Source organism: Anarhichas minor, unplaced genomic scaffold (genome assembly GCF_050575085.1).
Source record: "Anarhichas minor isolate MPS153535 unplaced genomic scaffold, ASM5057508v1 ptg000024l, whole genome shotgun sequence".
Classification (NCBI taxonomy): domain Eukaryota; kingdom Metazoa; phylum Chordata; class Actinopteri; order Perciformes; family Anarhichadidae; genus Anarhichas; species Anarhichas minor.
Genome location: NW_027466470.1, coordinates 1,797,640 through 1,814,675, shown reverse-complemented (window position 1 = coordinate 1,814,675; position 17,036 = coordinate 1,797,640). Strand labels below are relative to the sequence as shown.

The 17,036-nt window shown below is 42.8% G+C and overlaps 1 protein-coding gene across 2 annotated transcripts; it reads right to left on the bottom strand.

Annotated features, from left to right (window-relative positions):
* Positions 1-594: 594 nt before the first annotated feature.
* Positions 595-16,854, bottom strand: LOC142955940 (WD repeat-containing protein 37). 2 transcript variants are annotated; one of them, XM_076097207.1, is made up of 14 exons: positions 16,694-16,854; positions 15,612-15,777; positions 11,476-11,572; positions 11,223-11,318; positions 11,029-11,093; positions 7,825-7,960; positions 7,452-7,523; positions 7,255-7,299; positions 6,724-6,800; positions 6,106-6,346; positions 5,789-5,930; positions 5,576-5,710; positions 5,113-5,227; positions 595-4,757 (listed from the first exon to the last, which is right to left on the bottom strand). In XM_076097207.1, exons 2-14 carry the CDS (start codon positions 15,747-15,749, stop codon positions 4,626-4,628), a joined length of 1,491 nt encoding a protein of 496 aa, XP_075953322.1. In that variant the 5' UTR covers positions 15,750-15,777; positions 16,694-16,854; the 3' UTR covers positions 595-4,625. The 2 variants fall into 2 exon arrangements, with proteins under 2 accessions (XP_075953322.1, XP_075953323.1); XM_076097208.1 differs by having other exon boundaries at positions 6,106-6,343.
* Between the last annotated feature and the right edge of the window lie 182 nt (positions 16,855-17,036).

The following is a 17,036-nucleotide window of genomic DNA, read 5'->3' as shown; positions in this document are numbered from 1 at the left end:
AAAGTAAAATTATTAAAAATGTATTATTGTGTCCACCTGATGAACCAGTTTCATTAGAACGTCTTTCAGCTCTGAAAGGTTCATGAGAAAGCCCGTCTTCTCTGTTCAAATTAAGATTATAGAATCTGAGTCAGTTTTCACATTTTCTGAAGCATCTTTTAAAAATCATTAAAATTAAAGATGCCGCTTTAATAAGTTAATGGGATATTAAAACTTTAACCTGTATGATGCGACTTTGGGGGGCAGTGTAATAAACAAGTTGTGAACACTGACATATCTTTGATATGATGAACTTGTTAGCAAACAGTTGCTTATTTACACATCTAGCAGTTACGAAGCAACATGATCATTCATAAGGAGTCTTTGTGTGATTGTATTCCCTCTTTTTGCTCTAATTTTGGTCTCAACCAGCTCCTGAGGGAAATATCCGTCTCTTTAGCTGCTTAATATTCCACTTCTTCACCCGCTACTTGCCAAGTGTGTCTGCTCTTTGGTTCTGAGCAGTTAGTGTAGTCGACTGAATCTGAATAATTTGCAAGGACAAAAAACAAACAACCCCCTCCCCCCCCCAAAAAAACAACTCGTAAACGTTCAAACAGCACAAACGGTTTATTTTGATTTCACAAGCAGATGCTTGTTCTTTATTACACAGCTTTTAACCCACAAAACTGCTGTCAAGTCGATCCAACAGGTTTTTCGTTCTTCTTCTGAGAACTGAGCTGTGATGTTTTGTTGTTCTACATCGAACCACGTTGATCACTACAACACTGTAAACAGCAAGGAGCCACAGTTTAACAAGGCTTCACGACGGTGGATCTGAGATGGCCGATGCTCAGTGACGATGCGTTTCGTTGTGAGAGTGAAAGCGTGAACTTTATTAACAGTGTTATGAACGTGGCAGCAGAGTGGCTCAGTGGTGGTAGAAAACACAGTGAAACTTGTTTAAACCGTGTCGGATCCAACACTCACACAAACAGCTTTTACATTTCCTTCACACAAACTAAATGTTGTGTCGGTTAAACCAGAGACGGCAGGGAAACACAAAATCAACGGTCTCTTCTCCCATTTCGGATACATTTTGTTTTTTAATATTTGCTCATTGCAGCTGGAGAGAATACAGAGGAAATAAATCCGCAGATCGTTGATGAACTCTTGAGCAAAAGGGTATTCCTACAGTGAGGAATATAATATAGAAATACACACCTAAAAACTAATATAAATAAACTACTCACAAATAAACATATTGCACAAAACCTAAAAATTGGTTTAAGGAAAGTGTAGTCTTCAGCTGACATTTGTGACATTTATAAAGCTAATTTTTAATTAGCCAGATGCAAAATGTTGGACTTCATTTGCCATCTCTGGTCTAAGTTTCAAAAATAACTCAGTTTAAAGTGAATGTGAAGCCTTTGACAGATGAACCAACGTCATCCATCATGAAGCAGTAAAATGGATCAAGTTGTACCGATACCAGCATCAGAAATGTCTCGGCGAGTACGCCGCTCTAAGCACCGATCCGATATCACGTCATATCTGTTTTTAACGCACTGGTATTGGATCGGTACTCGGTATCGGCCGAAATGCAAATTCAGGAATCTGAAAGGGAGAAATGGTATCGGAACATCTGCAATTAACACAAAATAAAACAAATGAAATGTGAGATCACGTCAACTTATAAAGGCTAAGAAAAAAACTGCTGCAGCTGAAATACACTATACAGACAAAACCGCCTCATTTCTCTATATATTACAATTTATATGATACATATGTTATGGTTTTAAAGTGAGAGGTTCACACTTTACTTTTGTCAAGTTATCACTTTAGTTTGTTCTGGAAATCTTCCATCTTTTGATCTTAAATGTAACGATGCCGTTTTTTTCACAACATTTATAATAAACAAATATGGTCAATCTGAGAGTTTTTATTGTACTCAAACACATTTCACTGGGTTAAAACACTGCAAAAAGCAGCCGTAAAGTGAAACCAAATACACACACGTGTTCATCACATCAATGCAGATGTTTGAATGAACGCTTTGATTACAAACCAGCGAAACCCTCCACGAAGCTAAAGCTAGATGTAGAAATGGACTGTGCTTGTTCATCGTGTTGATGTCGCAACTCACGAGTACAACAGAGTACAACAGAGTACAACAGAGTACATCATAGTACATGAGTTGTACAGCAGTCAGAACTTGAACTGCCCTGTTATCACAACATTAAATACGTTTTTAGACGTTGATTTTTATCACCACACATACTTCTTCTCAAACACACACACACACACACACACACACACACACACACACACACACACACACACACACACACACACACACACACACACACACACACACACACACACACACACACACACACACACACACACACACACACACACACACACACACACACTGACTTAAATGCAGCTTTGGCTGTTTTAGTGGCAGTGGGAAAGCAAAGCAGCTGACAGTGAAACGCATCACGTTTTAAAGTACCATAACAGATATGACACTGACAGAACCCCACACAACAGTGTTTCAACACTAACGACTAAAGGGCACTGCGATGAACTAGAAAAACTTTTTTTTACATTCATGTCGAGTACTGGTACGCCAGCAGGGCTGGGCAGCCGAGGAACATCAGTCACTAAGTATTTAATATTTGACGCCAGATTTAAATGAATCACTTCGTTTTTGGTTTCATGAGATGATGAAGTCGTTCTGGTCAAATCACAGCTGAAGATCCTAAAAAAAAGGTTTCTTAATTGCTGGAAAGTGTCTAAATTCAAAAAAAGAGTCAATTTAGTTCTTCAAATTAAAACAATAGCATGAATAGTATGAGACAGTATATTATAGATATATCTCGGTACCCAGCCCTGCGAACAACCATTTCAACAGGTGTTGCTCTTAGAGAGATTTAAGTTGCACACGTAAAGAAACACTGAAACCTTCTTTCCTCCCTGAAGTCTTAGATGGAACAACGTCTACACGTTTATCAGCCTCTAACAATGAACCGCTGACAGGGCAGGAAGGTGACACACAGTGGCCGGTTCATGGCTTTACAGAAAACACAGAAACACAGTCAGACCCGGAACGACAACACCGGGAGCAAAGTGACCAACCTACTAAAACATCTTAGTGGAGGAAAAACTGGGACGTCTCGGTATCCCAACTAAAGAGAGACCACACCAGTCAGTGCTGGGAGGAAACCACCAGCAGCCATACTGGTGTGGCTCCACAGTGGAGAGAAACCACAACACTGTGACCTGGAAACGTGGATGTCTACCAAACAGAACTCAAACATTTCAATCACCTCATCGGGTGTTTTGTTCTTAACTTTGTTAAAGGTTACTATCTGCAAATCCAAATTTAATTCAAAATGGAGCAGGATTTATTCCTCGCTCAGCGCTGCCTCTGGTGGCTGGAAGCCACATTGCAACAACATTAGTTATGAAAACAACCATATTTATATGTTGGTGTACAGATAATCAAAGTTTGAACAGGTGTTTACTGTTTAAAGTTTGCATGCAAAAGAGGTGGAGATGAACTATTGAATAAGTCTTTGATTTCTCTTGTAGGTTACAATCACAAAAGCTTTCCAATAGTAATTTATTATTTGATATTTTGGTGTCTTTTGGTCCATGCAGGCTCGATATAGTTCTGAAAATGACACATTAATAAAAGCGTCGCATGTAGCTTCCTTTAAAGGACGTCACCACCTCTCTGTTGGAGTAAATTGGGCTTTTGAAGCTTTAAATCCACCTGGAAGAATTTACTAGACAACAATCCCTCCGGCTGAAACTCACCAGCACTGAGCTGGTTTCCATTCTGACTTTGTACAGAAGCTGCAAAAGCATTTTTAATTTCTAACACCTCAATAAGAAGCTATAAGTACTTCGAAAAAGGTGCATTACTGTATCGCACAGAGGCAAACAGCTACTCTGATAGTACGATAGACGCTTTTTAAAGTGTAACAGATGTTAAGCTCTGAATCTCAGGTGCCAATCAAAATGTTTTGGAATGAATGAAACTAACGGGTAACCAGACAAACAGTTTAGACAAAGAAGATTTTGAGTGACTTTCTAGTGCTGACATTTTGCACAATCAGCAAAAACGGATTTAATTATTAAAAACTAGTGGATTTCTAGCATCAGACTGACGTTCTTGTCGAAACATAAACCTGCTGTTAATTTGCTTAAATCAGCACCTCACTTATCTCCTCAGTGTCAGATTTTTTAGTTTTCAACTAAGAAGACCAAAACCCTTCAGTGTTTGTTTTCATCAGTGTTAGTTCAGTTAGTTCTATTTCCGCTTTTGAGTGGCGAGGAGTCGCCTCCGCCTAAATGTGTAATAATGCCGGCGGTGCGTTAGAGACAGATGCAGTAGACGGGTTTAGGGTGGGAGGTCAGACCTTTAGGGAGCTTCACGTGTCAAATACTGACCGCCTGTAGACTCAAGAGACGGCTGGTAACAGTCTGTAATTTGATCTTTCGTTGACTCATTGCGTCGGTAACAGAAACCCTCTTTTTGAAGCCTGCAGGGTGTGAGTGTTTGACAGGCTGTGGGTGGAGTTTCACCGTGAGGTGACAGCAGCAGCAGCGAGAGGAGGAGGAGGAGGAGGAGGTCACTTCTCCTGCAGCAGAGCCGGGATGTTGATGTTCCAGCCAATGGCCTGCCGGTCGAAGCCGCAGGTGAACAGGTTGCAGGAGGTGTTATCTTCACACCAGGCGGAGCAGCACACCATCCGCCGGTGACCCTGAACCACGACAGACAGCGTTAAACACCGAGGACACGAGGGCAGACTAATCTGGTATTCAGGGGTTTGACCGACCATTAAATGTTGCAAATACAAAATCTTTTTGTATTTGTATGCATTTTTATCGTCTTTTTTTGTCTTTATTTTGACATATATGATGCGTAACAAAGACCGCTGGCTGGACTTTAAACTGAGGACGTTTCAGTTGCATCGCCACCCGGAAACCCCAAGTCATGAAATAAGATGTAGTCTTCTGGCACAAATAATAGAGCACTCTGGACAGAAGTCTGGTTGTGAGTGTACGGAAGCTGTGAGGGGCCAATCGGAGGCCCCTCCTCCTCCTCCGCTGACTCACCTGTCTGTTGCTTCGTGGGAGTCGAGCCAGTCTCACCCCGGCCATGTCGAACAGCCGGACCTGCCGATTGTCGTGAGGGAGAGCGATGATCTTCTGTGTCACCGACACGCTGATCCTGAACACGACGACACGACGGTCAGATAATCAAAGATAAATGGATCTTTTAACGTGTCCCTGACCACGGAAAGTAGTTTTAGGGATGTGAAAAGACGACACTGTTAAAAACCATGACACCCCAACTGTAAAATTTGAAACCACAGGCCAAGAAGACATCTTCAAATTGTTTGTTTTGTCCGAAAATCTGTTCAAAACCCAAAGATATTAAATGTACAATATTATAAAACAAAGGTTTCAGCTGATTCAGTTTCAGCATCATATCAAACCTATTTAACGATGTTATATGAAGTGAATGAATGTAAAACAACAGAACCAGACTGTTGTTGTTGTTGTTGACGTCACAGACCTGTTGACAGCGGAGTCGGTGCGGATGGTTGCGATGGGCGACCTCATGTTCTTCAGGTCCCACACTTTGACGGTTCGATCGTCGCTCCCAGAAACCACGTTATCTCCCACCGTGAACACAGCGGACGTCACCGCGCTGAGAAGGACAAGAAGGATGAGAAGAAGGATAGTGTGTGTGTGTGTGTGTGTGTGTGTGTGTGTGTGTCAGACTGACTCGGTGTGTCCCTGGAACACGTTGACGGAGTGGATGGACGGGTCTCTGAAGTCCCACAGTCTGAAGGTGGTGTCTCTGGAGGAGGTGACCACCAGACGCTGGGTGGGGTGTGTGCAGCAGTGGGTCAGCTCCTGGTCGTGGCCTGAACACACACACACACACTGCAAGTTATTTTCCCCCATATGTACACTGTATTAATTGACCTGTGGTCTCAATGAGGGTGTACAGATCTCCGTAGGTGTATTCTTTGGTGTTATTAATCTCTATAATAAACACACATTGAGACCAGCATCAGTGTGATGTTCCCTTCATCCTACCGGTGAGTGAGTGGACGAGCTCCGACGTCTCCACGTCGTACAGGTTGGCGGCTCGGTCCCAGGACGCCGTCACCACCTGTTTGCCGCCCACCAGCCAGTCGGCGGCGATCACCACGCCCTGATGGCTGCGCAGAGTGGTGGTGGCCACGCGGACGGAGGGGCAGTCGGTTGGACCCTCGACCTCGCCGTCGGCCTCGTCCTTATCCGAAAAGTCCACGTCGTCTTCGCAGGGCGTCTGCTGCTGACGGAGGGGAGGACGTTTTCAGAAACAAATAGAAGAGTTCGATCAGTAAAGATTCCTCCAGGTCTGTGTCTCCGTCTCCCAAACAAAAGACAAGTTCAGTCACTCAATTGTCCCTCGACATGACAAAAGCTTAAAGTGGATCGTAACACATTGACTACGCAATTAATCTGCAGTTTAAAACGAGACCAAACTCTTCTACAGATGTCAGTTTTTAAACCACGACAAAGACCAGAATGTGGCCAACAACGGACGAAGTACGGCTCGTTTTTAGCCGATAATGACGTCGTGGACGGCAGACACATGATTATAGATAATAAAATGGGTTCAAAAACACACACACACACACACAGATTCGTAGAGCCGTTGATGCTTACACTGATATCAGCAACAGGCTGTGGAGTCGGCAGCTGCACCATGTACCTCCAGATGTGGGCCGTCTGGTCTCCGGAGGCTGAGGAGGAGAGAGGTGAGACAGAAACACTCAAGAGTCAAGACGACCATCACAGCGTGAGATAAAGTTTCACTGACGATCGCTATCGGACGATATTCAGTCAAATAATATGTGATCAGGACAATCATGTGTTTCTAGTCTCTGATCTCTGATCATGTTTCATTGTAAACAACCAATCAGTGTTTAAACCAACAGGAGGAGAATTTATTTTTGGGACGATGGAGTCTTATAGACGAGCTGCTAGAACAAAAGAAAACATCAAAAGCGATCAGTATCTGCTGATACGGCTCATCAATGATCGGCAGTTGGTATCAGAGGCAAAAACGAAGGCGTGATCGGGGATCAATAAAAGTTCTATTTGCTCCCTTTATTCTTTTGTGCTGATCCGATCCGATCCGTGAGTTTTATGATGCGTTGCCACGCTTAATATTTTAAATGAGAATATGACGGTTACCTGTCAGAGCCATCTGTTCAGTCGGGTGGAACTTGATGGAGTTGACTGCAGAGACAAAACATGATGTCACAAAACAGAATGTTAATGTTTTCCAATAACGTGCTGTACGATAACTTTATAACACTTCAGAAGAACAGTCCTGAAGAGAGTTTAATCAGATCTCTTCTCTTAAGTGGACTTTACGTCTCTAACTCTACCTGATCCTTGATGGCCCATATATTTGAGGAGGCACTTTCCCGTCTCGATGCTCCACAGCATCGCAGAGTGGTCTGTTGAGACACAATATGGAAACAATAAGAAAACAGGAGAAGAAGAGTTACAGTATGTTTACTCCTGTGTACATTGAACAGTGACTGTTAAATGTACAAATGTCTTTACAAAAATTGGAAAATGTCAGTTTTTACAGCTTCTGGCTGTGATAAACGGTGTAGTTTTGGCGATTGTTTAAAGAAAACATGCATTTCAATCCCACCGGTAGGTTTTGGGGGTTCAGAAGGGACAGAATAAAGTTGTTAAGACACAGATTAAGAGAAGAATAGAGAAGGAAGAGGGAGAAAATGAGTGCAGTACCTGCTGACGCAGTACCGAGCACCACAGGCTGAGTCCTGGAGACGCTGAGGTCCCAGATGCCGTCTCTGTGGCCGACATACTCTCTGACCAGCTGGCACACGGCTCTGGACGTGGTCGCTTTGAAACTGGACACGATCTGACGGAATCAAACCGCGTTAACACAGAGTGACATCACAGGAAGTGAACCGAACCGAACCGGGTTCCTACACACTTCTTTACTTCTGCATTTGCATTAAGAGCATTACCACACTACAGAATTGGCATTTTTGGAGAGTTACGACACTGATTTATTTTAAATCATCATCATTTTTATAATCAAATCAGTGACTTTAAATGTCGAAGACATTCCTTTAAATAAATAAAACTATGTTTTTTTTAAGGAAACCTTGGTATGTCATTTATACCTTCTAGTCTAATGAAATAAATATGAATGTTTCAACATTTTACAACAATTTTTCCTCATTTCACAAACATTTTAAAGGGGACATATGAAACTGCCTTTTGCAAAACCTGCATTCTCTCCAGTGTCCACCAGGGGGCGACTCCTCTGGTTGTATTGAAGTCTATGAGAAAATGACTCTACTTCTCTCTTGATTTATTACCTCAGTAAACATTGTAAACATGAGTTTATGGTCTCAATCTCTAGTTTCAAGTCTTCTTCACTACAGCATGATGTTCATTTAGTACATTATGGTCCATTTAGAGTCAAACAGACCATAAAGCAGGGGATGCTTTAGGGCGGGGCTACTGTGATTGACAGGTCTCTACCAGAGACATTATACGGCTGTTTGACGCATATAAACATGTTCTAGTAGAAACCCTGAGAATGATATATAAAGGAAGGAGGAAGCGGGTCAGCAGGGTCCTTGTAGTATGCCAGTGCTAAGAAGCTTCAGTTGTCAACAGCGTTACTCATATCAGTCCTGGGTTCAAGGTTTTACCAAAACAAACAAAGAAAAGCTTGAATAGTATTTGTTTTAAGCTTGTTTTTTTAAACCAAACACCACCAATGACCCAGATCTGGTATCAACACAAATGCAGTTAAGTATCAGTACTGAATACTGCATCCATCATACCAAGATTACTGTAAATGCAAAAACCGCAAAAGAAAAAGAAAGATAAATCTGGAAGGGAGAGTTACGGTGAGACAATCAATAGGATCAGTGATGATTAATATCAGTCGTATCGAGGCTCGAGGTCTTTACGTTAAAGATGGGGATGATACAAACTGGACCCTCGGTTCTCTTTGGAAACAGACCACTAAATAAGTTCCAACTGAAAGGAAGCAGGAGAGCGATCAGAACATCAATCATCTGACAAATGAATCTCAGGCTACACACACAGAACAGAGCAGATCCTTCACATGTATCGATCCGTTAACAAGATATCAGATCAGGAAATTATAGTCAAAATAAAACAAATAAAAGGACACTGAAGATATGATGACGGACACCGTTGATCAGCATGGTGAGAACCAGTGGTTAGCTGGCTGTTAGCAAGCAGCGCGGCAGAGTCTCTTGTTGTTTGTTTTATTTATATTCAATGTATTTAAAGTTTGTCAGATAATGCAAAGGCAGTGTGACGATGTGAAAATGAAAAGAGACGAGAATGATGTTGAATCCAGGACAAATGTAACACTGATGGATTCATGCTACATTTAAAAGAAAGAAGAAGCAACAGGGACTGGAAGGTTTAAGATTGCAAAGCATCGCAAATAAAAAGCTTTTAGGAAACTAGCTGAGCGGCGAATCTAACGCACCCCGAAGGTTAACGCTCTACAGCTCTTAGCTTCAGTGTGCAGTCTGCTGGAGCCACAATCAATTATTAACGATCAATAAATCAGTCAATGGGTTTTTAAATGCAAAAACAACCTCAGTTATGGAAACAATTGCAAAAGTTAGCATCGGTAGAAGTTTAGCTAAACCGGCTCATATTAGGCCCCGAACAGAGACGAGACGCAACAGGCGGCAAGCTCCGAGTGCATTCTCTCTAGTGTCCACCAGGGGGCGACTCCTCTGGTTGTATAGAAGTCTATGAGAAAATGACTCTACTTCTCTCTTGATTTATTACCTCAGTAAACATTGTAAACATGAGTTTATGGTCTCAATCTCTAGTTTCAAGTCTTCTTCAATACAGCATGATATTCATTTAGTACATTATGGTCCATTTAGAGTCAAACAGACCATAAAGCAGGGGATGCTTTAGGGCGGGGCTACACGGTGATTGACAGGTCTCTACCAGAGACGTATATGGCGTCTCTACGTCACTCCTCCTCAGTCTGAATATGGTAAAGAACAACATGGTGACGGTAAAATCACTGAACTGGAGGCTTCATTACGTCAGTCCACAAACCAACGGGTGACGTCACGATGACTACGCCCTCTCTGTGTCTGTTGCCACTTTAAAGCAACTATATCTGATCAAATCTCTGTTAACAGATATAAAAAGGTATCGACTACCTAAATCTTAGTGAAAGTCTGTTCATCTTAAAAGTCTTTAAAACAAATTAAATCTAAATCTGATATGGCCGTGCACTCTTCAGCAGACCACACACACATCAGCAATGATCTCAAGCAGCCATCGAATGCTCCATTTTATTAATGAACGCTACTAACAACATGTTAAAGATGTCTCCGTGTGAAGCTAAATGAAAAACCAAGGAGGCGCAACTTAAGAAGAAGCCTGTTAGTGAGATAATAAAGTTGTGTTTTGTATCTCACACCAGAAACTGATAGAAAAGCTCAAACTCCTACATTTGAATGACCAGGTCTCTTGGGGAGGGAGGGTCCAACCCCTGGCTGGGCTGTTCATGCATATTGGCACATAAAGGGGGGAGGAGGGGGAGGAGGGGGGAGGGGGAGAAAGCAACCAGTTACCCATGAGTCTCCACCCCACAACTCCCAGCTGGTTACGCTGAAGTTGCGGGTTCCACCTACTCTGGCGTGGCAAGAGTTTGAACGCGGCTACGAGCAAAGAGGTGAAGAAACAAACAACACAAACAACACAACACAACACACACACACAGACACACAGCAGTTCTTGTCTTTAACATTCAGAAGTCATGTGACACTCGGAGACAATTTACCAATCAAACCTTCCCCCGGTACAAGTCAGTAGACAGCTACCATATACACACATTTATAACACAAGTGTTTACATATGCTGGGTAGTAATTCAACAATAAACCAGTGTGTTGTTGTTTACCTTGCTCGTGGAAGCCTTGTAGGTCGTCTTTAGTTTTTGTGACAGCTGGCTCGTGCTGTGACTCGCTGTGGTTTGTCAGAAATAAAGAGATATAGAAGTTCATAATGTTTATAATTACGTGTAGACGTTTCACTACACATGACATTATAAAAACACTTTAAAATGAACATAAACCTGAGAGGAACGTGTCTCACCTTTTGTTTTCAGCGCTCCTTTGGCTAAATCTGCTCCTTCCAAAGTCTGTCCTTCTGCAGCCAGACGGTCGTTCAGCGTCTCGATATCTCTGCGGACTGACAGTCAAACGGGTCACGTGTTAAAAACACCGACAGCAATAAGACCAACTGCTGAGGAGAAGCTACTCAGTGGGAGTTTGTTCCTCTCCTCGGCACAATCTGTTGTTTCTTTACAGACCGCGGTTAAGAAGAGAAGCGATATATTCTGACTTACGTTCCAGGTTTTCTATGTAGAGGTTCTCAAACTCCCTCTCGATCTGACTGAACAGGTCCAGCAGGTTGCTCCTCAGAGACAGAGGCAGCTTGGAGTCCTGCAAGGAGACAAGAGGAGGACATGAAACAAGACATCCTCACTGAGGAGACAAGAGGAGGACATGAAACAAGACATCCTCACTGAGGAGACAAGAGGAGGACATGAAACAAGACATCCTCACTGAGGAGACAAGAGGAGGACATGAAACAAGACATCCTCACTGAGGAGACAAGAGGAGGACATGAAACAAGACATCCTCACTGAGGAGACAAGAGGAGGACATGAAACAAGACATCCTCACTGAGGAGACAAGAGGAGGACATGAAACAAGACATCCTCACTGAGGAGACAAGAGGAGGACATGAAACAAGACATCCTCACTGAGGAGACAAGAGGAGGACATGAAACAAGACGTCCTCACTGAGGAGACAAGAGGAGGACATGAAACAATACGTCCTCACTGAGGAGACAAGAGGAGGACATGAAACAAGACGTCCTCACTGAGGAGACAAGAGGACATGAAACAAGACGTCCTCACTGAGGAGACAAGAGGAGGACATGAAACAAGACGTCCTCACTGAGGAGACAAGAGGAGGACATGAGACAAGACGTCCTCACTGAGGAGACAAGAGACAAGACGTCCTCACTGAGGAGACAAGAGGAGGACATGAAACAATACGTCCTCACTGAGGAGACAAGAGGAGGACATGAAACAAGACGTCCTCACTGAGGAGACAAGAGGAGGACATGAAACAAGACGTCCTCACTGAGGAGACAAGAGGAGGACATGAGACAAGACGTCCTCACTGAGGAGACAAGAGGACATGAGACAAGACGTCCTCACTGAGGAGACAAGAGGAGGACATGAGACAAGACGTCCTCACTGAGGAGACAAGAGGAGGACATGAGACAAGACGTCCTCACTGAGGAGGGAAGCTTTAACCAATGAATGTTTAGCTTTTTTATCTTGAAGGATTATTAAAACAGTAACCAAATCATTTCTGACGATCCGCTAATCGATAAATCAACGAACTGTTTCAGCACTCTGTGTGTGAGTACAGATGTATTAATGTGACGTAGGTTCAGACTGAGAAAAGGGCATAAAAACATACAGACAAAGCATGTAAAGAAACAGTTTTAATGTGAATCTCTTGGCTCTCGTATCTGCTTAGAGGTCAGAGAAAATAAAAGATTGTGAGTTCTTATTGTAGGTCATCAGACTGTTCTGTTATCGCAACATCAGCAGTTTAATCTCTGAATAAACACAAATCACCACCGTCACAATGAAGAACTCAACGTCCTGTTACGATGCAGTAAAATCAGATACACGAGTACATGAAAGCACTCACACAATAAAGAACCTTTAGGAAGGACATATGAGTTTGAAGCTCAAAACAGGAGAGAATCAATAAAATGTTTGTTTTTAACACACACAGGCCTTAAACTTTGGCCCGTCGGCTACGTGTGTGTGTGTGTGTGTGTGTGTGTGTGTGTGTGTGTGTGTGTGTGTGTGTGTGTGTGTGTGTGTGTGTGTGTGTATGTATGTATGTATATATATATATATATATACACATACATACATACACACATAAATGATTTCCATGTGTATTTTTGTATTAATGATTATTACATGGATTTGTTTCTCTATTTAAACCCATTCAAAACAACCACTGATGAATAAACACCAAATCCTTAAAGCAGGAGTTATGACCTATTTATGAGAATGCTATTACAGTCGTGAGTAGAAACGCTTCTGCGGTCCAGAAGTGGGACACGTCTCCTCGTCTTTGTCCAATCCTGGAAGAAGCTGCTCACAGCGTCTTTGTACCCGAGAGCAGTGCACTCTCGTAGTCGCTGCTCGCGGCTCTCTGTTTCTAAAGGAACCGGTCAAGTGTGCCGTCAGCATTCACGGGCCGACAGAAGAGAGTTTGTGCCTCGGTGAACACGGAGAAAGAGAGCGGAGGAGAGGAACAGGATGTCCGTCTCAGCATGTGAGAGGCAGTCAGACTGAACCACATATCTGAGATGAGACGTATGACCTCATGGTGCCTTCACATGGAGTCAGGTACACAGAAAACCAGGAGTCATGTTAGAGGACCGGAGCAGGACAGGAACACTAGTGAGGCTCAAAGAGAACATCGTAACATCTGGTTTAAATACAGTATATTTAAAACAGATGTTACATAGCTTCCTCACACAAGGATCCTTCCTTTTAAAGTTCGTAACAGAATATGAAGAGAAAGCTGCGTTACTAGAATAATTATATTATATTATTATGTTAAAATATGTCATTACGCCTTTTGCATTTCCTGCTTAATGTTACACAATGCTAGCCGGCTTCACCGTTAGCCTCGGTGGCCTCGAGACGTCGGGAGTGTTGCCGCAGTGTTCTCACGAATTAACCGCCAAACATGTCACGTACACAACTTCCCGCGTCTGACCGCGAGCTCACGGGTTCCACTTGAAGGCAACTTTTCTACCGAAAAACAAATCGTGAGAAATTTTTTTCATACACAAATTGATAGCGTACTTGTACTCGTCTGTAAAAAAAAGAATCTGACATTTGGAATTACAACAAACTGTTCGGGCTGACCTCGAACACTCGTGTGATTTTGTCGACTAATCGATTGTTTGATTGATTGAATCGATCGATCGGTAAAACAGAGTTTCTCCACAAAGAATCACACAAAAGCAAAGACTTTAACTCTTAAACTGTAACTCTTGTGCTCACCAGAGATGTGCACAGTGTGGATGTAACTGCACTAAATACAGTCAGCTCTATTCTTCCACTTTAACAAAAGAAAACCTTCTGTTCGTTTGATCGAACCCTAAATGTTACATCACATTTAAAAAGGGGAATAAAGGGATTTATGGATTCACACTAGAGGAATCAGAACCACCACACCTCTAAATACTAACCGAACCTAAACTACACGCTACGAGATCTATTCATGGAGATACTACTGCTGTCTGAACACTTACCTCCATCCTGCTGAGGGACTCCAGGTTATCAGAGGACTGAGACCAGAAGGGACCAGAGTGAAAGAACAGTCATGAGGAAGAGATTACAGTCTGACCACGATGGGTTAGAAACCGCTCCGCACCAACAGCCCAGAATAACTCATTTAACTGTTCATCATTCAGGATTCAATCACTCAGTTTAGCAATAAGAACGCACTTTCATTCAGGATGTCGAGAGTTTTTATAAGTTGTCAAGAAACAAGAAGGAACTTCTTCTCAACATCAAAGGGAATATTCATGATTAAATAGTAGCAATCTAAGAGTTTCTCATTTAACCATATTTTGCTCTTTCAGAAGGTTTTATAGGTTTTTACTGTTCAGTCTTCAGAGCAGGAGAAGCTCAGGTTCTACAGACAACATGAACGAGGCTTCATTGTGTTCAAGTGTCCGAGTAGTTTTTAATGCGTGTTAACTGAGACTAAGCACACTATGATATCATGTATTCAGGCTCTCATGAGAACATTAATCCATACTTGATCTCTCTTTTGGTTAATCTTATAACGAGTGAAGCACGCCACCAATTCTACACACAACGCTCAGTTTACTGGAGGAGGATCACAGAGCCTTTGAAAACAGGTATCATGTCTTCTGTGGCTCTGGAGGAACTGTTGAGAACCTCAGTTGTGTTCAGGTCGTAAGTCACAGAGTAAACCTGTGATGGATACTTTCCTTATTCCACAAAATAAAATCTAAGCGGAGCCGATCCTTGATTCTGTGGCTCTCACTTCCCCTTTTCTTAACTCTCGGTCACTGTGGTGACCCATCATCTCAGGAGTTATTCACCTCATCAGCTGGCCGGCCTGAAACCCAGCAGGAACCGAGCACCACCGATCTAACCCGATCCACCCTGAGACACGCTCTGAATCATCTGCTTTAACCACCGAGTTAAAATAACGCTTAAGCAGGCAAGAATATAAAAACCTGAAAGTGGATGCATCACAACCTGATAGGCGTAGGCTTACAACAGGTAATGGTGACAGACAGGGTGTAGTTTGACACCTCCAGAGCAGCAGCTGGAAGCTCACGCTGGTGATTCTAGACTATTTAAACACTTTCTCCGTGTGTGTCTTCGTCACCTGTCCGTCCAGCATGTCTCTCTGCAGGCCCGAGCGCTCCTGCTCGGTGCTGTTAGTCCGGCGGATGGACAGACTGTGGGACTTCCTCTTCTGCTTGGCCTGACGGGCGGCGGCGCTGCTCCCGCTCTCCACCGGCATCCCTCCGTCTGAACCCGATGTAACCGGTCTTTAAAAAAGGAACAAAAGTCACATCAGAGAACGTGAGCAAAGAGGCGTCAAGAGAACAAACCATCGTGGAAACAATCAGAGTCCCTCACTCCACGACTACACTCAGCGGAGGAACACAAAGACGGCTGTGTTGCTCTTGGCAGCTTCCTCGTGTGAATGTGTGAGACGACGGGGTGAACGAGTGTCCACGCTCAGCACTCCCACAGTGGGAACCTTAAGGCGGAACATGAGGGATTACTGGAGCACAAACTGAGGATGTGTGTGAAACAATAACACAACCTTTTTATTCATATATTCTGCTGGAGAAAGATGTTCAGCTATGAGGCAACAAAAATCACTTCACCAAATGTACGCACCTTGTTTATCATGACCCACACTATTAAAACGACAGATGAGAATTATTAATAATAGCTTTATTAGTTGTCTTTATCCATTACTTTACATTTAGGTATCATAATACGTGTTAAAATCAAACCTACAGTGACACCACTCATCTGTGCATCAGGGTGAGGGAGTCATGAATATGTATGATCATCTTAAATATGTTTGTTTTTCTTCAACAACCAGCCAATAAAGACATTAACAGCTCCTGTTTCTGTCTCTTTCTGCTGAATAAATTAACCGTGTTTACTGTCAGACACCTCGGCTGGTTGCTGCTCTTAATATTTGAAGGAAATGAAAATAAAAAACATTTAAGCTTCATAATGTTGCTGTATATTTGTAGAATAAATACTAAAATAAATATTTAACACAAGTCTAGACATTAGCCTCGTTACTGCGCATGCGCCAGATAGCATCAAGCTAAAGCGAAGCTACCGTTATCATCCACATTAAAGCTGGTGGTGCTAACGTAACGGGCTAACGGGCTAACGCGTAGAGACAAACCTCTTCAAAAAGATGGAAACCAAACTCACCACAAAGTCTATAAATACGGAGTATTGTCCCGGGATATTATGGGATGTGTCGCCGTTACTAACATGCTCTTTAATGCGCAGGTTTTTTGTTCCAGCAATCCGTAGTTTGACAGCTGACGAGCTCCGCTACGTGAGAGAAAAGATAACGAAGCCAATTCCGGCCCGGGGGTTTTCACAATAAAAGCCTGTGGTATCGCCTCAGACCATTCTCCACTCAAAACGGGTTCGTTTGTTTTCTTCGGTGTTACCACACGCCTGCACTTGACACAATACACTTTATAGTTTTTAATAAATAAATGGAATGTTGTGTTTTCGGCATATTAAAAAGTAGCAAAATGGCTTA